Source organism: Rhinopithecus roxellana, chromosome 20 (assembly GCF_007565055.1).
Source record: "Rhinopithecus roxellana isolate Shanxi Qingling chromosome 20, ASM756505v1, whole genome shotgun sequence".
Taxonomy (NCBI): Eukaryota; Metazoa; Chordata; class Mammalia; order Primates; family Cercopithecidae; genus Rhinopithecus; species Rhinopithecus roxellana.
The window spans coordinates 70,653,174-70,677,604 of record NC_044568.1 but is presented as its reverse complement, the minus strand read 5'-3'; the positions used below and the strand labels follow the sequence as shown (position 1 = coordinate 70,677,604).

General features: G+C 52.6%; 1 protein-coding gene across 1 annotated transcript in view; it reads left to right on the top strand.

The window, feature by feature from the left end:
* Positions 1-3,862: 3,862 nt before the first annotated feature.
* Positions 3,863-24,431, top strand: part of LOC104661825 (3-phosphoinositide-dependent protein kinase 1) — a 36,551-nt gene continuing 15,982 nt past the window's right edge. The window contains 4 exon segments of the mRNA XM_030924694.1: positions 3,863-5,365; positions 17,432-17,692; positions 21,203-21,245; positions 21,493-21,630. Coding sequence (XP_030780554.1) covers positions 5,306-5,365; positions 17,432-17,692; positions 21,203-21,245; positions 21,493-21,630 — 502 coding nt within the window. The 5' untranslated portion in view covers positions 3,863-5,305.

Genomic DNA, 24,431 nt, shown 5'->3' with positions numbered 1-24,431 from the left:
CTCCCAAAGTGTTGTGATTACAGGCGTGAGCCACCGCGCCCGGCCTGCATCCTGGTTTTCGTGTTGATCAGTGGTGTTTAAAGTACACCTGTAGGAAGCTCCGAAGCGTGGAAAGTGAACGAAGCCTCCTTGCAGAGAAATCTTGTACTTTGGTGTTTTCATCATATGTTTGTGTGACAAATATACAAAGACAATGTTGAAGATGTGGGTTAGTGAAATTGAGACCTGGCGCTTCCTGAGGCTGGCAGCCCGGTTGAGCCTGAGGACTAGACTTCAGACAGTTGGCAGTTCCCGCCTCGTTGCCCTCTGTCTGCCCTGGGTAGGTGAGAGGCTCCTAGGGAGGCCAGTGGAGATGGCTGTGGGAGGAGAGATTGGGCAGCTGCCCTTGGAGCTCACCCGCCCACCGCTCCTCCCTCCCTTCGTGGAGAAATAGAAACAGCTTTCCTCCTGCCCTCACCTGTTGCCGGAGCTTCCATGCTGATTGGGGTGAGCTGCGTTTTGGTGAGTTGCACCGCGGGAGAGCGTTGGTGACCACGTGCCTGCTGTGGGCCAGCTTCCCATCTGCCTGTGGTCACGGACCAGTGTGGGCAGAGCTTTCGGACATGGGTTGCTGGTACGAGCACACCAAGAATCCCGTCCGCCACAGGGCCTGCCCTGTGAGCTGCCCGCCGGACTCCACAGAGTGCTTCACACTCCTGTCTGGTGTGGGGCCCGCAGCCCTTGCGAGTGGGCCCATGTCATTAGCCTCATTTTGTAAAAGAGTCTTGATGGGTCGGAGAGGGGTGGCTTATCCACAGGTAAGCTGTAAGCCTGGAACCCAACGGGGGCATTGGTTTTGCTGCTTCACCACAGTTGTCCTTGGTAGTGGCAGCCCGGGGGGTGGAGGAAGGTAGTGGCGTTCCCTCCCTAACACCCCCTACCTCCACCTAGTTTTCTGTACCGGACCTAGCTTTGTGGAGTTTCCTGGGGTGAGAGGAGGTTTTTACCAGAATGTTCTTTGCCAGTGAGCACAGCTGACCTGAGGGCAGTATCCCTTTGGAGATGAGCTGGTTGAATTGTAGCAGCCTCCCACAACTTTGGTCCGGGGGCCTGGAGAGAGCAGTTCCTAGTTGCCGTGTGTGAGAGTGTGCGGGCGCTGGCTGTGCCTGTCCACTGCATTCCCAGGCTCCAGAGCACACACAGCCATTCAAAGGTAGCTTAGCTTTTTGTTCAGGATCCTTTCTCTTGCTGGCTTCACTGTTCATCTGCGGGACAGCATCTTGACCATAGGAGGCACCCTGATTTCCATTTTTTTTTTTTTGAGATGGAGTTTCGCTTTTGTCACCCAGGCTGGAGTGCAGTGGCACGATCTCTGCCCACTGCAACTTCTGCCTCCTAGGTTCAAGCGATTCTCCTGCCTCAGCCTCCCGAGTAGCTGGAATTATAGGTGTGTGCCACCACGCCCAGCTAATGTTTGTATTTTTAGTAGAGACCAGGTTTCACCGTACTGGCCAGGCAGATCTCAAACTCCTGATCTCAGGTGATGCGCCTGCCTTGGCCTCCCAAAGTGCTGGGATTACAGGTGTGAGCCACTGTGCCCGGCCAAGAGAATATCTACTTTTTTTTTTTTCTTTAAAAAAAGATAGGGTTCTTAAAAAGAGATGGGGTCTCACTGGGGTCTCACTGTGTTGCCCAGGCTAGTCTTGAACTCCTGGCCTCAAGTGATTCTCCTGCCTCAACCTCCCTAGTAGCTAGGACTACAGGCACATGCCACTATGCCTGGCTAATTTTTAAATTGTCTTTGTAGAGATGGGGTTTCACTATGTTGCCCAGACTGGTCTTGAACTCCTGACTCAAGCCATCCTCCCACTTTGGCCTCCGAAGTGGTGGGATTACAGGCTTGAGCGACTGCGTCCTGCCTGGTTTCTACTTCTAAGAGATGGAAACTGCTGAACTTCATACCTAGAAAAGTTAAAGAAATTGAAACTCTTAGGCCGGGCGCGGTGGCTCACGCCTGTAATCCCAGCACTTTGGGAGGCCGAGGCGGGCGGATCACAAGGTCAGGAGATCGAGACCATGGTGAAACCCCGTCTCTACTAAAAATACAAAAAACTTAGCCGGGCGCGGTGGCGGGCGCCTGTAGTCCCAGCTACTCAGGAGGCTGAGGCAGGAGAATGGCGTGAACCCGGGAGGCGGAGCTTGCAGTGAGCCCAGATCGCGCCACTGCACTCCAGCCTGGGCCACAGAGCAAGACTCCGCCTCAAAAAAAGGAATTGAAACTCTTAAGTTCTTTCATAAAATACACATTTTATGAAACAAAGTAAAATCCTCAGAAAATGCCCAGTTTACCCATCGGCTACATTTTTACAAGTTTCAATTTGTTTACAACTCAGGGTTTGTTTTTCTATCAGAGGTGTGGCTGGGGCAGGGGTGGGGTCTCGCTGAAACCTGAGTGCCGGCTCTGGAAAAGAGCAACAGGACGAGCACCTGGTGGTCCCATCTGCCTGTGGAAATAAGTAGGCGGCAGTGACTCATCATTGAGTGGCGTGGAGGGATGTGAGAGCCCCTCTTCCAGAGACTTGGGGGATGGCACCTGGTAGCTTTAAGGACCTAACCTGTTGATGGTGCTTATTCTCCCAGCCACGTTCTGTTTAGAGCATTGGCCTTTCCCTGTTCTCAGTAGACCTGTGCCGTGACACGCCTCTCACATTTCTCAGCACTGATGAAGTAACAGAAGCTTGTCTCGTCAGTGGAGTAGAAGGTAGAAGAGGACAGAGGGTGTCCTGTCCTGAGTGGGGAGATTGATTGGTTGCCAGGACTGAGAACGGGGTGTGGAAAGACATGGTTGGCGGGAGGCTCCTGGTGGGAAAGAAGCCGCACTGACCTGGGCAGGCCTTGGCCGTGAGGAGCCCCAGGGAGTGAGGCTGCTGGCGAGGCAGGCCACAGCTCCCCGCCTTCCCTTGGGTGTGGGTGCGTGCACCTGTGTGTCTGTAGGAAAACCCAGTGATCAGATCATAACCTGGGAGTGGGGGGCTTGCATGGTGACACCACACCTGTGAGGTGGGCACTGGTGTTTTTGGTGGACTTCTCTTGTGAGGAGCTCCTTTTTTTTTTTTTTTTTTTTTTTTTGAGACAGCGTCTCGCTCTGTCACCCAGGCTAGAGTGCAGTGGCGCGATCTCGGCTCACTGCAAGCTCCGCCTCCCGGGTTTATGCCATTCTCCTGCCTCAGCCTCCTGAGTAGCTGGGACTGCAGGTGCCCGCCACCTCACCCGGCTAGTTTTTTGTATTTTTAGTAGAGACGGGATTTCACCGTGTTAGCCAGGATGGTCTCGATCTCCTGACCTCATGATCCGCCCGCCTCGGCCTCCCAAAGTGCTGGGATTACAGGCTTGAGCCACCGCGCCCGGCCAAGAGACAAGGTTTTATTCTGTCACCCTTGCTGGAGCGCATTGGTTTGACCACGGCTCATTGCAGCCTCAGCCTCCTGGGCTCAAGTAATTCTCCCACTTCAGCCTCCCTAGTAGCTGGGATTACAGGTGTGCGCCACCACAGCCAGCAGATTTTTTGATTTTTTGAGACGGAGTCTCATTCTGTCGCCCAGGCTGGAGTGCAGTGGCCAGATCTCAGCTCACTGCAAGCTCCGCCTCCCGGGTTTACACCATTCTCCTGCCTCAGCCTCCCGAGTAGCTGGGACTACAGGCGCCCGCCACCTTGCCCGGCTAGTTTTTTGTTTTTTGGTAGAGACGGGGTTTCACCGTGTTAGCCAGGATGGTCTTGATCTCCTGACCTCGTGATCCACCCGTCTCAGCCTCCCAAAGTGCTGGGATTACAGGCTTGAGCCACTGCGCCCAGCCGCAGATTTTTTTTTTTTTTTTAAGAGGTGGGGTCTCGCCATGTTACCCAGGCTGGTCTCCCAACACCTGGGCTCAAGCAGTACTCCTGCCTTGGCCTCCCAAAATGGGGGACTACAGATATGAGCCACCACGCCTAGCTCGTTTTATTAGGGAGGACAAGGATAGTAGACAGGTACACCTAGGGTCTTATTGCTTTAAATTGTTTCAGAGATTTAAATTTCAGAAGCTACTGAATAACCAAAATTGTTTACTTACTACAATTTTAGGTCACCAAATGGGTGGCAGTTTGATTGGACTGTGCAGGGACTGAAGGACTCACCCCCAGGCCCAGAGTTGCTGGCCTCCCTGAGGCTCTGCTGCCTCCGTGGGACTGAGTGCTGGGAAAGGGGGCATTTCGGGAGCCTGGCAGGACCCTACCCTGCACGTGGGCCCTGGCAGTGCGTTTCCTCCAGGTCGTGGCTGCAGTGTAATCACTACCTGAAAATGCTGCAAAACGTGCCCTTTACAACAATAGTAGTACAAATAAACATTTAGACACTTCACACTCAGAGGGCTTTTTCTCAGGCTTTTTATTTCACAATTGATGCTAAAAAGTGCTTTAAAAGGTAATATTCAACCATCTTTTTTTTTGCTGCAGAAATAAAGTTATTTATTACAACACACCCATGGTAGCAAGTTCTGATGGCCCTGAAGAGAAGGCAGAGGCACTGTGTTGAGCTTCTAAACATCATCCTGCCAGGGAGGGACCCTGACAGGTGCTTGGCTGATGTGCTGTGGCCGAGGCAGGAAGGAAGTTACAGAATTCCACGAAGGCAGAAGACTACCAGTAGACAGGTCCCATGTCATCACACCTGTGAGAGTGGCAGTGGTCTGGTGGCCACAGAGATACCTGACAGCATGGGTCTGGAGCCGGCGATTGGCTGGCTTCGAGGCTCCTTCGGGAGGTGCCTGGACCCCAATGGATGGCCCCAGGCCTCACACTTCGCCCTTGAGGTTTGCAGAGGGTGCCAGAAGTGACCCCAGAAAGGGTACTCTGAGGTGCTGGGGTCCCTACCCAGCAGCCTGGGGCTCTGTCTGCAAGTGGCCGTGTCGTGGCCATGCTGAACAGCTGTGATTCCAGAGTTGCGCCTGCCTCCTTTGCTCTGCTGGGAAGGCTCCGGTGCTCTCCCCACCTTCTCGAATCTTTGCTCAGATATCAAGATACCACCTTCCCAGCGAAGGCTGTCTGATTATTGGAATTTGCACCGCCTCCATCCAAATAGTCCTGTTCTCTTTGCCTGCTTTATTTTTCTCAAAGTAATCATCACCATGTGACACACTGCATTTCCCTGCTCTGTATTTTGAAGTCTGTCTGTCCTGCTGGAATGCAGTCTTCTCGAGGGCATAGTCTTGGTTTCATTCTTTGCTGTACTTCCAGTGTCCAGGACAGTGCCCAGCATGGAGCAGCTGCTCAGCCAATGCTGTGGTCTTGATGGGACTGCATTCGCTTTACGTCATTGAAGCTGCTGGCATGGAAGTGGTGCTGTGGCATGTAAGGCATGCAGTGGGAAAGCAGTGGGGTGGGGGTGTCTTTGTCTGTATTACATCATCTGTTATTGCCGTTTCAAAAATCCAGAGGCCTTTCTACACTTCATTTGGATGTTGATTTCAAAATGACTGATGCTTCTTTCTGACTCATGAAGGCTGCTGTCTTTGGAATCTGACATTAGGGGGAGGCGAAACTTTAAAATGTGTGGGGCAGCCTGATGTGGTGGGTCAGGTCTGTAATCCCAGCACTTTGGGAGGCCAAGGAGGGTGGATCACTTGAGCCCTGGAGTTTGAGACCAGCCTGGGCAACATGGTAAGACCCCAACTCTACAAAAATTAGCTGGGCACAGTGGTGCACACCTGTGGTCCCGCTACTCGGGAGGCTGAGGTGGGAGGATCACTTGAGCCCAGGAGGTTGAGACTGCAGTGAGCTGTGATTGTGCCACTGAACTCCAGCCTGGGAGACACAGTGAGACCCCGTCTCAAAAAAAAGTGGCCAGGCATGGTGGCTCAAGCCTGTAATTGCATCACTTTTGGAGGCTGAGGCAGGCAGATCACTTGAGCTCAGGAGTTTGAAACCAGCCGGGACAACATAGCAAAACCCCATCTCTATTTTTTAAACATTTTATATATATAACATTTTGGAATGAAAACTGTGTGGTACCTGTTTAGCTGTTAGGACGTTTCAGTTTTTGGATGTGAGTGTGACCCTCCCTGCTCTTGCAGTGCCATGTAAGCTGTCATCGCTTTTCCTGGGCCAGTGATGCAGCTCCCCAGCTGGTCGGCCCAAGCCCCTGGCCAGACAAGGGGCTGCCCTAGACTCTCCCAGCACCCGCCCATCTCTGCATAGCCACCCCCACCACTTTATCTGGATGGTTCCGTAGTGAGGTCAGTCTGGACATTAGCTTTCTGTGGGCGGGGACCATGTCCTCTTATTGGCTGTGTAATTGGGTGAATGGTGTAGTTAAGTCACCACCTTTGAGAGACTTTGATGAGCAAAATAGTGAATTTTTCTTTTTATTTATTACTCTTTTTTATTTTTGAGGCAGGGTCTCCCTCTGTCATCCAGGCTGGAGTGCAGTGAAGTGATCTTGGCTCACTGCAGCCTTGACTTCCCCGGGCTCAGGTAATCCTTAAACCTCAGCCTCCCGATTAGCTGGGACCACAGGCACGTGCCGCCGTGTCTGGCTAATTTTTGTATTTTTAGTGGAGACGGGGTTTTGCTGTGTTTGCCCAGGCTGGTCTCAAACTCCTGGGGTCAAGTGATCCACCCAACCTGGCTTGCCTTTTTTTTTTTTTCTTTTTTTTTTGACATGAAGTTTCACTCTTGTTGCCCAGGCTGGAGAGCAATGGCGCGATCTCAGCTCACTGCAACCTCTGCCTTGAAGGTTCAAGCGATTCTCCTGTCTCAGCCTCCTGACTAGCTGGGATTACAGGCATCCATCAACACGCCCAGCTAGTTTTTTTGTATTTTTAGTAGAGATGGGGTTTCTCCATGTGGTCACGCTGGTCTCGAACTCCTGACCTCAGGTGATCCACCCGCCTCTGCCTCCCAAAGTGGTGGGATTACGGGATTACAGGCGTGAGCCACCGCACCCGGCCTTTTTTTTTTGTTTTTTGAAGACAGAGTTTTGCTCTGAGGTCTAGGCTGGAGGGCATGATCTTGGCTCACTGCAACCTCTACTTCTCTGGTTCAAGCGATTCTCCTGCCTCAGCCTCCCCAGTAGCTGGGACTACAGGCATGTGCCACCACGTCTGGCTAATTTTTTTTCTGTATTTTTAGTAGAGATGGGGTTTCACCATATTGGCCCGGCTGGTCTCAAACTCCTGACCTCAGGTGGTCGGCCTGTCTCAGCCTCCCAGAGTGCTGGGATTACAGGTGTGAGCCACCACACCCACCCTTTTTTTAACTTTTATTTTTTGAGATTATGTCTCATTCTGTCACCTAGGCTGGGGTGCAGTGGTGCAATCTCAGCTCACTGCAACCTTGATGTCCTGGATTCAAGCAGTCTCCCTACCTCAGCCTCCCAAGTCGCTGGGACTACAGGCGCACGCAGCACACCTGGCTAATTTTTGTAGAGACGGGTCTCACTGTGTTACCCAGTTTGGTCTTGAACTCCTGGGCTCAAGTGATCCCCCCGGCCTCCGAAAGTGCTGGGATTACAGGTGTGATCTACTGCGCCTGGCTAAACTGAGTATGTCCTTATGGCTTTGGAGAGAGTGGTGTGCTGCAGATGTCACTCCACGTCCTGCGCTGTGTGCAACTGAGCAGGATAGAGGCCTCACGTCTCCCATAGTGCTTCCAGGACTATGGACTTGGGGTTGCCGGATAGGCTGTGAGCTATGCGAACAACACAGATGTGCCTGCCTGGTGGGGGCGGATGCAGGGGCTGGAGAGAGTCCCGAAGTGAAGGCTGTGGCGTCCTGGGAATTCAGGTGGAGGTGCTACCCATCTGGTGGTTGTAAACTTGGCATCTTCTTCCTGCCCCTTCAGCTTGGCCCGGTACCCTGCATGTCCCCCATCCCTGCATCTCAGGAGTACACACCCTCCGTCCTCTGACTCTGGCTGAGCCTCCTACCTCATATCCACCAAATCAAAAGCAGGACAGGGCTCAGCTCAGGCTCCAGGTCGTTGTGCACCAGCATACTGTGTGCTGATGGTTTCAGACAGGTGTGCACAGCAAAGTAAGACGAGGAAGTGTTTATGTTTTGTATCCTCAGGTAGTGGGTACTCCTGGAGGGGAGAAGCTTATTCACACCTTTGAGTGTTTTGGAGTCTTTTGGGCTGGGTGACGTTGCCAGTCATCTTTTAAAAATAAGATTTAGGGCTGGGCCCGGTGGCTCACGCCTGTAATCCCAGCACTTTGGGAGGCCGCAGCACGTAGATCACTTGAGGTCAGGAGTTCGAGACCAGCCTGGCCAACATGGTGAAACCCTATCTCTACTAAAAATATGAAAATTAACTGGGTGTGGTGGTGGCTGCCTGTAGTCCCGGCTGCTGGGGAGGCTGAGGCAGGACGGTCACTTGAACCCCGGGAAGCGGAAGTTGCAGTGAGCCAAGACTGCACCACTGCACTCTAGCCTGGGCAGCAGAGTGAGACTGTCTCAAAAAAAAAGAAAAAAAAAGTAACATTAGATGCATGAATGCTTACAGATAGGAAAAAACCTGGCTTAAACCTTTCTCATGTGACAGGCTCTGGGAAGTAGACAGAACACAATGGTTTTCTAACTACTGTCTCAATCACAGATCCCCCACGGATAGAGTGCTAAGAATATACCCACATTGTGGGAGGTGGAGCTTCACGCTCCTTTACCTGCTGGGGTGGGGTGCGTGGGGGTGTGGCTCTTTCGCTGAAAGATGACACTGCCTCCTAGCTCTGCCGGGAGCAGGCTGTAGGTCAGATGCACCCAGCTGGTCTTGTTCCCAGCGCTTTCCTGGCTGGAACGGCTCTCGCTCTGCTGTGGCGTGCTGCACCGCGGAAGAAACAAGGTGTTCTTCGTGGCAGTCAGACCTGGCCTGCTAGATGTGTTTTTCATCCCACTTCTGTGCTGAGAGTTTGCTTAGTAAAAAAAAAAAAATCTTAAATCAGAGAAATTACTGGGTATAATCCCACAGCAAGTGAAATGTCAAAGGCTGACATTTGGAAACAGCATTGTCAAGCGGAGTTTTAGCCAAAACCTGTGCTGTGACAGCTGAGCCCGGAGTCCAAAAGAAACTACCAGAGGGAGGCGGCGCTTGCTGCTGGCGTGCCCGCCGCTGTCTGCGAGGAGGATGGATCGCGGGTGCCTCTCACCAGGAAGATGCGCTTCTGCCCAGATGTCGGGATTAGTGGCATCGTCTCGCAGTAGGGGTCTCACCCTCTGCTGCTGAGGAAGTGGCACTGTCACCCCGTAGGGGTGTGTCCCCGGCTCCTGTCAGTTTCCGTGCGCTGGCCAGTCTGCGCTGCTTTCCTCCCCAAACGCCCTCCGTTCCCTTCGGCCCCTTAGCTCGTGTCTGCCGTGGACTCGTTGTTCCGTGGGTCTCTTGGTCCCGCTCCAGTACAGTTGTCTCCATTTAAAGTCACGTCCCCTTGTGGGGAATCTCACTGCCGTTTCACACTGTGTGTATTGTGGAAATAAGTTCTTCCTGTTGCCCAAACATAGCGTGAGGATTTTAAACTACCTTCTTCAGCCTGGGCCCTCCCCGCTGTCTCCCGGGCTCCCTGTGCCCGTGCCTGTGTTTCTTTCTTTCTTTTTTTTTTTTTTTTTTTGAGACGGAGTCTCGCTCTGTCACCCAGGCTGGAGTGCAGTGGCCGGATCTCAGCTCACTGCAAGTTCCGACTCCCGGGTTCACGCCTTTCTCTTGCCTCAGCCTCCCGAGTAGCTGGGACTACAGACGCCCGCCACCTCGCCCGCCTAGTTTTTTGTGTTTTTTGGTAGAGACCGAGTTTCACCGTGTTAGCCAGGATGGTCTCGATCTCCTGACCTCGTGATCCGCCCATCTCTACCTCCCAAAGTGCTGGGATTACAGGCTTGAGCCACCGTGCCCGGCCCCCGTGCCTGTGTTTCTGTCTTCCCCCGTCCCAGGTGAGGCTGCAGGGCCGTGTTGCACATGTGGCCCACTTGTGCTGAGCGCTTGGAGGGGGGCCACTAAGACGTGGTGGGTTTCTTTCTGATGTGGGGGTGGAGTCTATGAAGATAGAGCAGGATTTCTCAGCCGGGAGTGGTTGACCTGTGGTCCGGGTCTCTCTATTGTGGAGACCTGTTCCTGGTAGCATGTTTAGCAGCGCCCCTGCCTCTACCCAGCAGGTGCCAGTAACACTTTCTCCCCTGACCCGGTTATGACAATCAAAGGCAACCAAAACTTAGAGCCTGGGAGGTTGAGGCCGCAGTGAGCTGTGATTGCACCACTGCACTGAGCCTGGGCAGCAGAGTGAGACCCTTATTCAGTCAGTCAGTCATAAATAAATGAATACAACTAAAAAAAAATGTGTTCATGTATGAGATTTTACTCAGTGGCTCACTTGTCAGTTTTTCATAAAGCAATGTGTTCCCTTGAATCTCTGCTGAAATGGAAGTGTGTCATGTGTGCTTTTCCCTGGCTGGCCTCTAGCTCTGCACCTCCATAGCTTCTGCTCTGCATCTAGGCTGGGAAACCAGGTCTCGGCTGGCCCCTGCCTCTGGTGGAGACGCAGCTGGAGCCCGCCTTGCTGGAGACCAGAGTTTGCCACTGTCCTGTCCTCCCCTCCTGCTGTGTCCTTGAGCTGTGCTTGGGGACTCGGCACACAGATTTACTTACGCCCGTGTTGATCTGATGCACATGGTGGTGGGACGGGTGTGGGGGGGATGGCGTGGCAGAGACAGGTGGTGCTCTCCCCTCCCCCACCTGTGGAACACTGATGGCGGCTTATGGGAGCGGCCAGGTTAATTTGCAGCCACGCTGTGGTGCCTGGGACGGTGCAGTGTGAAGTGCCGGCTCCTCCTGCCTCCCTTGCCTTGTGTGGGTCCCTACAGCTCAGTGCAGTCCTGCTGTTCTGCAGTCCAGGGCAGCCTTGGAGGCCCTGTGCTGTGTCCAGGTATGCCCATGGCTGGCCAGCCTCGCCAGGACAGCCCAGGCCCATTACGGTTCTTGCTGGCCCTGAGCCTGGTGATTATGACCTTTTTCCCACCTTCCATTGTCCCTGAAGATGGAGGGTTCTTGCTAATCTCCCAGGGGAGAGTTGCTGGAGTTTGATTGCACTTAGGTTATGTTATAGCAGGCTTTGGTTCTAGGGACAGACCATAAAGGCACGGACTGAGCTCCAGGACTTAGTCTGACCTCTGGCTTCTCTTGTGAAGTGAATGTTTATGAAAACCATAAGACACACTCGACTTACTGCTGAGCCTCGTGAGCCTTCGCAAAAGCACAGCTTTCCATAAATGAGTGATGCTCTTGTTTGTTTTTTTTTGGGACAGAGTCTCACTCTGTCGCCCAGGCTGGAGTGCAGTGGCGTGATCTCAGCTCACTGCAACCTCCGCCCCCTGGGTTCAGGTGAGTCTTCTGCCGCAGCCTCCCAAGGAGCTGGGACACAGGCGTGCGCCACTACGCCCAGCTAATTTTTTGTACTTTTTTGTAGAGATGGGGTTTTGCCATGTTGCCCAAGCTGGTCTCAAACTCCTGAGCTCAGGCAGTCCACCCACCTCGGCCTCCTAAAGTGCTAGCATTACAGGCGTGAGCCATCACACCTGGCCTCTTTTTTTGTTTTGTTTTGTTTTTGGAGACAGGGTCTGTCTCTATTGCCCAGGCTGGAGTTCAGTGGCATGATCTTGACTCACTGCAGCCTCAACTTGCTGGACTCAAGTGATCCTCCTGCCTCAGCCCCCTGAGTACCTGCAACTACAAGCACACAACACCGTGCCCGGCTAATTTTTCTTTTTTTTTCTTTTTCTTTTTTTTGAGACAGAGTCTCGCTCTGTTGCCCAGATTGGAGTGCAGTGGTGCAGTCTCGGCTCACTGCAAGCTTCGCCTCCCGGGTTCACGCCATTCTCCTGCCTCAGCTTCCCGGTAGCTGGGACTACAGGCACCCATCACCACACCTGTCAAATTTTTTGTAGTTTTAGTAGAGACGGGGTTTCACCATGTTAGCCAGGATGGTCTCGATCTCCTGACCTTGTGATCCACCTACTTTGGCCTCCCAAAGTGCTGGGATTACAGGTGTGAGCTATCGCGCCTAGCCATGCCCGGCTAATTTTTCTAAATTTCATAGAGATGGGGTTTTGCCATGTTGTTCAGGCTGGTCTCGAACTCCTAAGCTCAAGCGATCACCCTTCCTCGGCCTTCCAAGGTGCTGATTTACAAGCATGAGCCTCCGCACCCAGCTGAGTGGTACTCTTAGGGTGCTTATTGCCGCCATGGGTTCTGTGTTGCTGATCACGTTTGTACCATGTACCAGGCACTGGCCACCTTCTGCAGCCTGTACACAGGCCCTGAACTTAGGGAAGGTTTGGGAGTCTTAATTCAAGAGTTTACTTTGTTCTTTGTGAGCCTGTGTGTCTAGAGGGTTCCCTTCTTCAGGGAAGCCAAAGTCTGGTGCTTGCTTCGGCTGCTCAGCCAGCTTCTCAGACACATGAGAAAGTTTCTCCACCCTCAGGGCTGTAGCCCACCTTCTACAGAGCTGGAAACCTTAGGCTTCACATTATGTTTAGCTTGGATTTGTGTCATAGCTGGACTCGATGGCTCAAACTTGTAATCCCAGCACATTGGGAAGCTGAGACCAGAGGATTGCTTGAGCCCAGAGGTTTGAGGCTGTATTGAACTGTGATCGATTGCGCCACTGCACTCCAGCCTGGGCAACAGAGCAAGACCTTGCTTCCCCGCCTCCAACAAAAAAATTGTCATAAAAGAAAAATCCATAATCCCAATACTTTAATGACCATGCTTCTCATGTTGTGGTTTTCTTGTTAGTCTCTTCTGTAGCCGTGCCTGTAACACTTTCGCAATGTTAGTATCTGTAACAATTTTGTATTTTTTTTTTTTTTTTGAGAAGGAGTCTCGCTCTGTCATTGAGGCTGGAGTGCAGTGGCGGATCTCGGCTCACTGCAACCTCCCGACTCCCAGGTTTAAGCGATTCTACTGCTTCAGCCTCCTGAGTAGCTGGGATTACAGGCACGTGCCACCACACCCGGCTGATTTTTGTATTTTTAGTAGAGATGAGGTTTCACCATGTTGGTCAGGCTGGTCTCAAACTCCTGACCTTGTGATCTGCCTGCCTCGGCCTCCCAAAGTGCTGGGATTACAAGTGTGAGCCACCATGGCTGGCCTTGTATTCTTTTTTTTTGTTTTTTGTTTTTTTTGAGACTGAGTCTCACTCTGTCACTCAGGCTAGAGCGCAGTGGCACAATCTTGGCTCACTGCAAGTTCCGCCTCCCGGGTTCACGCCATTCTCCTGCCCCAGCCTCTCGAGTAGCTGGTACTATAGGCGCCCGCCACCATACCCGTCTAATTTTTTAAATTTTTAGTAGAGACGGGGTTTCACCATGTTAGCCAGGATGATCTCGACCTCCTGACCTTGTGATCTGCCTACCTAGGCCTCCCAAAGTGCTGGGATTACAGGTGTGAGCCACCATGCCCGGACTTGTATTCTTTTATATATATATTTCACTTTTCAATTAGATGTAATTTCAAGCTTATGGAAAAGTTGCTGGAAGAGTACAGAAAATTTCAACATCCCCTTAACCCAGATACACCACTTGCTTTAATTTTGTACCTATGTTTCCATAGTTTTTATATCTTTTTAAGGACTGTGTAATATTTCATTGAGTGTCTATGCCCCAGCTGACTTAATCTCTTCTTTGTTGTGAGCATGTAGGCTGATTCTAAGCTTTTGCTATGATACCCAAAGCTGCAGTGAGTGGAATATTTCATAAATGTGACGTTAAAAGTCATTCTCTTAGGCTGAGCTTCTAGGAGGGATTCAAATAGTGATTTCTATGTGTCTGAGAGATTTTGTATGTCGGTAATACTTGATAGTATTTCTTTTTTTTTTGAGACGGAGGTTTGCTCTTGTTGCCCAGGCTGGAGTGCAATGATGCGATCTCGGCCCACTGCAACCTCCACCTCCCTGGTTTAAGCGATTCTCTTGCCTCAGCCTCCCAAATAGCTGGGATTACAGGCACCCGCCACCATGCCCAGCTAATTTTTTATATTTTTAGTAGAGACGGGGTTTCACATGTTGGGCAGGCTGGTCTTGAAGTTTTGACCTCAGGTGATCTGCCCGCCTCAGCCTCCCAAAGTGCTGGGATTACAGATGTGAGGCACCGCGCCCAGCCTGAAGTTTTCTTAATGTTCAGTTTATTAAACTATCTGCTAAAAATGTTACTGAGCATTTAAAACATACTGGAAAATGAAAATGTGTACTTTTTTTTTTTTTTTTTTGAGACGGAGTCTCGCTCTGTCACCCAGGCTGGAGTGCAGTGGCCGGATCTCAGCTCACTGCAAGCTCCGCCTCCCGGGTTCACGCCATTCTTCTGCCTCAGCCTCCCGAGTAGCTGGGACTACAGGCGCCCGCCAGGTCGCCCGGCTAATTTTTTGTATTTTTAGTAGAGACGGGGTTTCACCATGTTAGCCAGGATGGTCTTGATCTCCCGACCTCGTGATCCGCCCGTCTCGGCCTCCCAAAGTGCTGGGATTACAGGCTTGAGCCACCGCGCCCGGCCGAAAATGTGTACATTTTATTGATCAGATTCTCTTAGAAATTTATTAGAAAGCCCCTTGGTCATATTTCATCGCTACTGTCTGTAACTCCTTCTTGTTTTCATACTTATTTTTGTACCATGTCTGGAGTTATAATGAACTTAGTAGACCTGTAAGAAAGAGAAGCCTTTCTCCTCTTGGCCACGGTCCTGGTCCAGAGCTAGAGTGGGGTGTGTCTTCTGGGTGGCCCTGCTTCTGTCTGTCCCCAGGGATGGCCTCTTGGGTGAGCCTGGGTGTCTGTGCTTTGGGCGCTGTCTGACTCCTCTTGTACCTGCTACCTGCAGCCTCCCTTCTCCACCTTTGTGTTCCTCGGGTCGGGGTCACCATGTTCTGTCTAGATTTGTTTTTGTCTTTGTTACGCGTCTTGCGTCTCTCTCTCTTTTTTTTTTTTTTAATTATTATTGAGATAGCATCTCACTGTAGCCTAGGCTGGCGTATAGTGCCACAGTCATGGCTCATTGCAGCCTTGACCTCCTGGGCTCAGGCAATTCTCCTGCCTCAGCCTCCCATGTAGCTGGGACTACAGGCACACACCACCATGTTTGGCTTATTTTATTTTATATTTTTATTGTAGAGACAGGGTCTTACTGTGTTGCCCAGTCTGCTCTTGAACTCCTGGCCCCAAGGGATTTCCTGCCTCGGCCTCCCAAAGTGCTGGGATTACAGGCATGAGCCACCATGCCCAGCCTGCTTGTTTTAATTAACCTGTTTTTAGTGGTGTTTCTTTTCTTTTCGTTTCTTTCTTTTTCTTTTCGTTCTTTTTTTTTTTTTTTTTTTTTTTTGAGATGAGGTCTTGCTCTGTCGCCAGGCTGGAGTTCAGTGGCACGATCTCGGCTCACTGTAACCTCTGCCTCCTGGGTTCAAGCAATTCTCCCTCCTTAGCCTCCCGAGTAGCTGGGACTACAGGCACATGCCACCACACCCGGCTAATTTTTGCATTTTTAGTAAAGACCGAATTTCATCATGATGGCCAGGATAGTTGCTATCTCTTGACCTCGTGATCCGCCCGCCTCAGCCTTCTAAAGTGCTAAGATTACAGGTGTGAGCCACTGCGCCTGGCTATTGTTTTTCTTTGAGACAGAGTTTCGCTCTTGTTGCCCAGGCTGGAGTGCAATGGCATGATCTCAGCTCATTGCAACCTCTGCTTCCCGGATTCAAGCGATTCTTCTGCCTCAGCTTCCCGAGTATCTGGGATTACAGGCATGCACCACCACACCTACCTAATTTTTTTCTTTCTTTTTTTTTTTGAGACCAAGTCTGGCTCTGTCGCCCAGGCTGGAGTGCAGTGGCGCGATCTCGGCTCACTGCAACCTCTGCCTCCCGGGTTCACACCGTTCTCCTGCCTCAGCCTCTTGAGTAGCTGGGACTACAAGCGCCCGCCACCACACCCAGCTAATTTTTTGTATTTTTAGTAGAAACGGGGTTTTACTGTGTTTGCCAGGATGGTCTTGATCTTCTGACCTTGTGACCCGCCGGCCTCGGCCTCCCAAAGTGTTGGGATTACAGGCGTGAGCCACCGCGCCCGGCCTTTTTTTTTTGAGATGAAGTCTCGCTCTTGTCACCCAGGCTGGAGTGCAGTGGGGCAATTTCAGCTCACTGCAGCCTCCCCCTCCTGGGTTCAAGCAATTCTCCTACCTCAGCCTCCTGAGTAGCTGGGATTACAGGTGCCCACCACCATGTCCAGCTAAATTCTGTATTTTTAGTAGAGACGGGATTTCACCATGTTCGCCAGGCTGGTCTTGAACTCCTGACTCTACCTTGGCCTCCCAAAGTGCTGGGATTACAGATGTGAGCCACCCCGCCCGGCCTAATTTTGTATTTTTAGTAGGGAAGGGGTTTCTCCACATTGGTCAGGCTAATCTTGAACTCCCGACCTCAGGGGATCCACCCGCCTCTTCCTCCCAAAGTGCTGGGATTACAGGCCTGAGCCACCACGCCCGGTGTTTTTAGTGTTTCCAAGGATTGCAGCTTGGCTGGCGACAGTCCCTTCAGAAAGGCTTCGCTGCTCCTCTGTCCTGGCACAGACGCAGGAGACCCTGTGTCTTCAGACATAGCACGGGCTTCAGGACCCTACTGAGATGGAGTCAAGAGCTCTCTAGGGTTCTTTGAGTGGGAGTTGAATCGGAAACCACCATCAGCACGCCTGGGCTCGCCTCGCGTTGTTCTGCGGTGTAGGGGGGGCCATTGTCACCACCGTGAGGACACGATGGGGTCTGGGGAGGGATTGTTATGGCTGTGGGTGCACCTTGCACGTCTTGCCGACCTAGCTTTGCACGCTGATCTTCCCTCCATGCCCGCTTACATTGTTAACTGGGTTTCTGCCCTCCCTCCTCTCCTTCGTATTTCTGTGTCTCATTGACAACTGTTCTGTAGTCGCTTTGTTGACAGTTGCCAAACTGCTTTCCAAAAACATTTCCACTGCAAGTCCCGGGTTCTGGTGCCAGCCGCAGTGGTGTGAGTACGCTCGCTTTATTATAGTCTTGCCAGCACTGGGCGTCTCTGTATTGTAAACACATGTGATCACCACTCTTACCTCTCCATCCCCTCATAATTAAAGATGTGCCGTGCTGTCTCTGCTCACGTTACCTTGGCCTTGGGGGGAGTTGGCTGGAGGCTCATGCAGCTCGAGGGAGAGGAGGAGGGCGAGGCGCTGCCCAGTGGAGTAGTGGGCATCCATGGCATGGGCAGGAGTCGGGAGAGGAGGCCGGCAGCTGGCAGCGGAGCATGGGGCTCAGCTGGCCTGCCCTGTGCTTGGGGGTTGTTTTTGAGCATTGAGAAGAGGTCCTTACACCTTAGTCCGTGCATTGAGGATAAGGCAGCAGCCTTGATCCTTACCTCCTTTTCCTCTTTGTCCCTCAGTATGACGCCGTGCCCATCCAGTCCAGCGTGGTGTTATGTTCCTGCCCATCCCCATCAATGGTGAGGACCCAGACTGAGTCCAGCACGGCCCCTGGCATTCCTGGTGGCAGCAGGCAGGGCCCCACCATGGACGGCACCGCAGCCGAGCCTCGGCCCGGTGCCGGCCCCCTGCAGCACGCCCAGCCTCCACCGCAGCCTCGGAAGAAGCGGCCTGAGGACTTCAAGTTTGGGAAAATTCTTGGGGAAGGCTCTTTTTCCACGGTGAGTATTTACTGCCGCTGTGTGTCAAACGGGTGTGATTTCCTTCGGAGGCTCACCTTCCTTGGGTCTTGCCGGAGACTCCCACCAAGGCTGGTGTCATTCAGGGCAGGAGGTTTCAGGCCCCTTGAGGGGTGTCAGCTGTTGTGAAGGCCTCTTGAGTCCTTGGGGGCTGGGTACTCCCCAAGCAGATCACGTGGTGGGTGTGGCTAAATATTTAACCTGGTTTTGTAGATGAGAACGTTAGACACATCTCTTGATGGTCTGCGGAGGTTTTTTCTAGTATAGTTAATTTCATTTTAACCTGGCGTCGGCAAGTTACATTCTGTGTCCTTGTGTCCCACTGGCAGGGCCCTGGGAAGCTTTTTTTTTCTTAGGTTGAAAGTTAGTATCTCTCCAGAGGCTTTTGAGGACATTTGACCTTCTTTTATTTCTCTGTTTTTTTTAAACACATAAAACTGTACACTCTGGACGTTTGCTGGAGACACAGCCTCCAGATTCTTGTGTTCCGAGTTTCACAAACAGAAGTATTGTCGCAGTACTGTCAAGTCACACTTGTTACCTGTCCTGGGGTGTTTTTTCCTCTGAAAGCAAAGAAATGAAGGTTCAAAGCAGCTGACACGGGACACTTTGCTGATGTGGGACCCATGAAGCCATGGGTGGCTGTGGATTTAGTGAAGGTTGTAACAGGTTCAGGGGAGGCCTGAGCAACTCGGGGTGCACCGTCTCCATCTGGGCCTCTATAAAGAGACAGAGTCCCACGCCGCCACCGTGGTCGCCAGGGTGGCCGCCGTGTGTGTGCTAGGGCCCTTCCAGGGAGCCCTGGGGGACCCTCACTCTGGAGAGCCTGGGTGGTCTCCTGAATAACGCTTTCTTGCCTGACCTTTGTGAAGAAACCATACGTGAGGATTCTTTTCCTTTTTTACATATATGAAATATTTCACAGTGCAAAGAAAAATATGAAACATAGCTTACCCGTATTCCCAACATACTGCTTTAATTCATGTTAACTGTTGCTGTCCTTACACTTAAGATTTTTAAAATTGCAGCTTTTATGAAATAATTTTGTTTATAAAAGGATTATGCCCTCATGAAAAATACCTTCAACCAGGAGACTGGTCCCCAAAGTTTTGGGATTCAGATCCTTTCAGAAAGAAGAAACTCTTTGGAAAACCTTGGGCATTCTGCATGGCTGCTTACAACCGTCCAGTGAAAGAAGAGGCCTCCTCTTTTCTCAGCTTTACTTGTTTCTTTGAGACAGAGTCTTGCTGTGTCGCCCGGGCTTGAGTGCAATGGCATGATCATAGCTCACTGCAGCCTCGACTTCCTGGGCTCAAGTGATCCTCTTAACCTCAGCCTCCCAAGTAGCTGGAATTACAGGAATGCACCATCATGCCCAGCTAACTTTAAAATTTTTTGTAGAGACGGAGTCTCTCTTTGTTGCCCAGGCTGGTCTTGAAGTCCTAGGCTCAAGTGATTCTCTCTCCTCAGCCTTGCAAAGTGTTGGGATTACAGGCGTGAGCCACTGTGCTTGGCCTCAGTTTTACTTCCTTATATTTCTCTTTCCAATTTAAATTTAGTTTATTGTGTATGTATTTATCCTTTTAGAAACAGGGTCTTGTTCTGTCACCTAGGCTGGAGTGCAGTGGTGTGATCATAGCTCACTGCAGCCTTCACCGCCTGGGCTTAAGCGATCCTCCTGCCTTTAGCCTCCTGAGTAGCTAGGACCACAGTCATGTGCCACCATACGTGGCCCTTACATTTATCTTGACTGAAAAAGAAAAACTTATTTGTGAAATTGCCTGTTTCCCTGGCTTCCGTAGGTGGGTGGAGAGCAGGCACTGTCCCTCCTGGGGCTGCGGTCCCAGGCTTTCTGAACATGTACCAGGAAGGTGCCCGGGAGAGCGCTGTGAGCCGGAGGCTCCTTCGTGGGGCTGTTTGGAATCCACAGTACTGGGTCTCAGATTACATATGTGACCCTCAGTTCTTTCTCAGCTTTCCTGAAATAGAGATCACATAAAAGTTGACTTCCAGGGGAGGAGGAAAGGACAGTGATAGTTACGAGTCTGGGCAAGAGCCAGGTGCAGCACCGGAGAGCCGGGAGACCCCCTGAGAACGGTCACAACCTCCAGGGAGGAACCAGTCACGTCCATTCTCTGGAAGAGGATCCTTCCTTCCTGTAGGAAACTTGCTTGTAAAGAGTTGAGTTTAGACAACAGAAAGATCACGTCAGTATCCCCTTAGAAAGGGTTCCACTAAGTATCAGTGCTCATTCACCATTCTTTCTTCCTTTTTTCTACTTATGAAGCTAGCACGTGCTCTCGTGGAGAAATGTGACCTCGCAGAAACACATAAGCTAGAGAGGGGAGCCCTGCCCGGCCCACGTCCCCTCCCTCCCTGGCAGCTGAGAGCCATCCATGTGTGGCGTATTCCTCTCGGAAGATCTTGAGTACACAGAGTCCCCAGAATCCAGCTTCGTTCTTCTTGAGCGCCGCAGGGTGTCTCACGTGGTGCTTTCCAGGATCTCTTCTGACTCCTGCCCCGGGTTGCGGCTCAGAGCCTGGGGCCAGGTTGACCTGGCCCTGTGGCCTCCCAAAGGTCTTCCTGCCAGCCCCCAGGAATGTAACGGGACAGGTTTCCTCTGCTCCCTGCTCCTCAGGCCGTCCCCCTGTGGGTGTCTTAGGAGACACTTGTGTACCACTTGGTGCTGGTGGGGCCTCCCTGGCACAGCTGTCTCATGCGGTCTGGCTAAACTACGGGCCCACCAGGAATTTCCAGTCTAGTGCCTCAGGGTGTGCCCCAGGCTAGTCCGAGTGGGGGGGTCTCTCCCCTGTTTAGGGTGCCTTCTTTGCTGAAGTGTTCTGTCTCGGAGGTGGGGTTTGAGTGCAGGGCTCAGGTGCGCTACGCAGAGGACAGGGCAGGAGGCCTGCTGGCATCCCGGGAAGGTGGCTCCCTCTTGTGGGCACGCAGGGCTGTGCATTGTTGGTTTAGTTCCCTGTGTCCTTGACAGCCAGGCTCTCTTCATAGTATCCGCAAGCGCCAACACACGAAATGTGTGATAACAATTATTTCAAAAAAATGACAATTCAGGGCAGCTTTTGCAGTGAATGTATACTAGAAGGACATATTTTTTTCAAAGAAGCCCCTGTGCCCCTACCACTTGTGGTGGTACCACTGTCTTCCTACTCTTCACGAAGGGCGTGGCAGTCGAAGAGGCTCCTGAATTTATACTTGGGTTGCGCCGTTAGAACTATTAGCAGCTGATCAAGAAGCTTCTGAAAACAGTGGAGAGATGGAAACGTTTTCTGGTAGCCATTAGAACACATTAACACGAGCATTGGCTTTTAGCTCTATTTGTCAGTACAAGACCCAAAATATTTCACTGTAGGTTCAAACCTTCAGTGGGGACAGGAAGCGTGTGTGTGGCGCAGAGGGAGGGACTTGTCAGACCCAGTGTCCTGGTTGTTACATTGTGTTTCTTTTTCTCTTTTTCTCCTTTTCTTTGCAAACCAGGTTGTCCTGGCTCGAGAACTGGCAACCTCCAGAGAATATGCGAGTGAGTATGGGCTGCAGGGAGCTGTGCGTCTAGGAGCAGGGCCAGCGACTCTGTGCAGGGCAGCCGGGGTGGCAGGGCCGGGGTTTCTGTCCTGATTTCAGAGTACAGGACACTGTTGGCTTTAGAGACCACCAGGCTTGTATGTACAATGTTTGAAAGACTTTAATTTGACCAGTTACCTTTGTGAGTCACGTCTTGAGTGTTTTTTGTTGTTTCTGATAGTAACTCACTTCTCTCTCACCTGAAGTTAAAATTCTGGAGAAACGACATATCATAAAAGAGAACAAAGTCCCGTATGTAACCAGAGAGCGGGATGTCATGTCGCGCCTGGATCACCCCTTCTTTGTTAAGCTTTACTTCACGTTTCAGGACGACGAGAAGCTGTGTATCCTTTGCGTGGTTGGTGCCGTCTGAAGCCACACCAGTCACCCCTCTCTTGGAATCAGACCCTGTGTGTTCCCACAAGCAGGCCCCCTCCCTGCCGAGTGGGATCCCTCAGGCCACTGACATTCGGGGAGACAGCCAAGGCAGCGCCAGGGTGTGGCTGTGAGTCTGCACAGGACGTTACCTCCCGGAGAAGCCGTTGATGTGGCTCCGGCACAGTCCCCTCTGCTGCGGCTTGATTGGTCGGTGTCCCTTGCTCCCCTAGAGTGCCATCTTTTGTGTTTTTAAACCTTGGCTCAGGAATCTGGGAGGCAAGGCCCGGTGCAAGTTGGGGTGGGCCCCACCTCTTCCCCATCCAGCTCACCCGTGGGCCTGCCAGTGGCTGGGCTGGCCACACTGTCCTCGCCCCGAGCAGGTGCAGTCTACATCTGCTCTTTTCCTCCCCTGCCACCCTCCAAGCTGGCCCAAGTGTCGTGGCCTCCTCATCCTGCCTGGAGAGGGGCCTGAGTCCTCCCACCTGTCCTCCCCATCTCTCCCGAGCACCCGGCTCTTCTGTGTTAGAGCTTTGTTCTGGCCTGCTCCCACTCTTAGCACCATCCTGCAGCTCCTTCGGCTGCCGGCGGAGTGTGTGTGCTCTCTTTGTTTGGAGGCGCTTGCCAAGTGCAGGTTGATGGGTGATGGGGATGTGCTGGTATGCCGGGGCACGTCTCTGCCCTCAAGAAGCTTCGATGTTGGTGGAGGAGCTGGATTTGCACAGACTGTCTGTGTCAGAGGCTTCCCGGCAGCAAGATGTGCTGCCAAGAGTCTTAGGGCTGGCGGCAGTGTGGGGCTCTTTAAACTCCTGGGCAGGAGTGGGTGGGGGTGGGGGCATGAAAGGCTGTGGTGGGCTGGGCCCCTGAGCCGTGGCAGCCTGGCACTGGCTCTGGACTTCCTTCTGTTTGTGGCGGGAGAATGTGGGGTTTGCTCTGGCTGCTCCTAGGCCAGGCGGGAGAACAGGCAGGAGAGCAGGGGCGGGGGCAGTGGTCGAGGTGTTTTGAACAGACCGGTCAAGAGAATGGAGTCAGGGGCAGCTCCCGGCAGTTGGCCCTCAAGCCTAGTGCACCGCGGTGTCTGCTGCTGAGCTGGGAGAGACCGGGAAGGGTGCTGGGCTGGCATGTCATGCATCCACTGGTGCCGCCGTTCAGGTCTGAGTGGACACTTAGGTGCTGCCAGCAGAACTCCAGGAGGAGTCAGGGCCATGAGGACTTTCACAGCGAGCTGGCAGGCTGCCCAGAGGATGGCTCCTCTGTGGGTGGAGTCTGGGTTCCCCCAGTGCAGGGGGTGAACGTGAGGAGGGGCCCACCGAGGGGAGGAGATTGTGACGGGGTGTTGCTCCTGAGTTCGAATGATGGAGACCCAGAGGCCACAGGATCAAACGGTTTCTGATGGAGGGTGCTGGCTGCCCACCCAGGGGCTTTGAAGCGGTCAGGTGCACACAGCCTGACCCGTGGATCTGCCCTGTGCCAGTTGTTGATGGTGGGTAGGCAGTTTCTTGGGGGGACCGTTCAAGGAAGAGTAAGAGGTGAGGAAATGGAGACGATGCAAGGTGCTTCCCTGGGATTTTGCCTAGAGAGGAGCAGGGCAGTGGCTGAGCAGCTGCCAGGCACGTGGCCCGGGGCGGGCTTTGCTGTTGGTTTGTGGAAGGTTTTAGAGAATGCTGGCCTCCAGACAGGCCTGCTGTCCTCCGATGTCATCCCTGTTCCTGCCTCTGTCCCCCGCCCTCAGTGACTTCTTCACGTTATGTTCTGTCTCTCACCTTCACAGCTGCCCCAGCCCCTCTTGTGGTGCCCCCAGGCCCTGCATGTCTCTGCCCCCGTTTGAGCCATGGGAGTCCCTCTGGGCTTCCCGCAGAGCCCTCGGACCACGGCTGCTTGTTGGTTGTGAGGCTGCAACAGAATTGCACACGCTTGACCTCTCCCATCCTCTCCGCCCAGGGGCTCAGAGTCCAGAGGAGAGCGAAACTTGCTGACTGATTTCCCATTGGGATTGGCCATAGCAGTGCAGGTAGTAGGAACTCCAGGTCTTGTCCAGTGGTCCATGCTGCCCTTCGTCATTAAGTCAAATTCCAAAGCCCCGGGAGGTTGTTAAGATTCACTCACCGCTGAAAGGAACGAGACCCAGGGACTTCGGCCCCACCAGGCATCCTCGGTGTGGGTTGTACTTAGAGATGGGCCTGTACAGGCGCCACTTTGGGCAGCCTTGGTTGCAAGTCCCTTCCCTTCTGGGGTTCTCCTCATTGCCCTGAAGCTTCAGGTTCATCCTTGGTGGGAGACGATGGTACCCTGGCAAACAGAAGCCACAACTGAGCCGGCAGGCCAGCCTGGCTCTGAGCACGAGCCCCACTTCCTGGCCTCGAGAGCCACCGCTCAGGGCAAGCAAGGACTTGGGTCCCCGTGTCCTGGGCTGCGAGTAAGGTAAAGTGTCTGGAGGTTTCCGGTAATGGGGATAGACGTTTGCCGCTCCAGGGGAATCTGTATATGGGGTGCATTTGTTGTCGGCCTTAAGTCCTCTTGGAAAAGGAGGCTACAGATGGGGCCATCACAGAGCAGTGGTGCCCAGAGGAGGGGGCCCTCCCAGACACACTTAATGAGTGTAGAAGTTCACGAAATGGCTTTTGTCTTACAAAGTGTGTCACTTGGCCAGGCGCGGTGGCTCACGCCTGTAATCCCAGCACTTTGGGAGGCCGAGGCGGGCAGATCACAAGGTTAAGAGATGGAGACTATCCTGGCTAACATGGTGAAACCCCGTCTCTACTAAAAATAC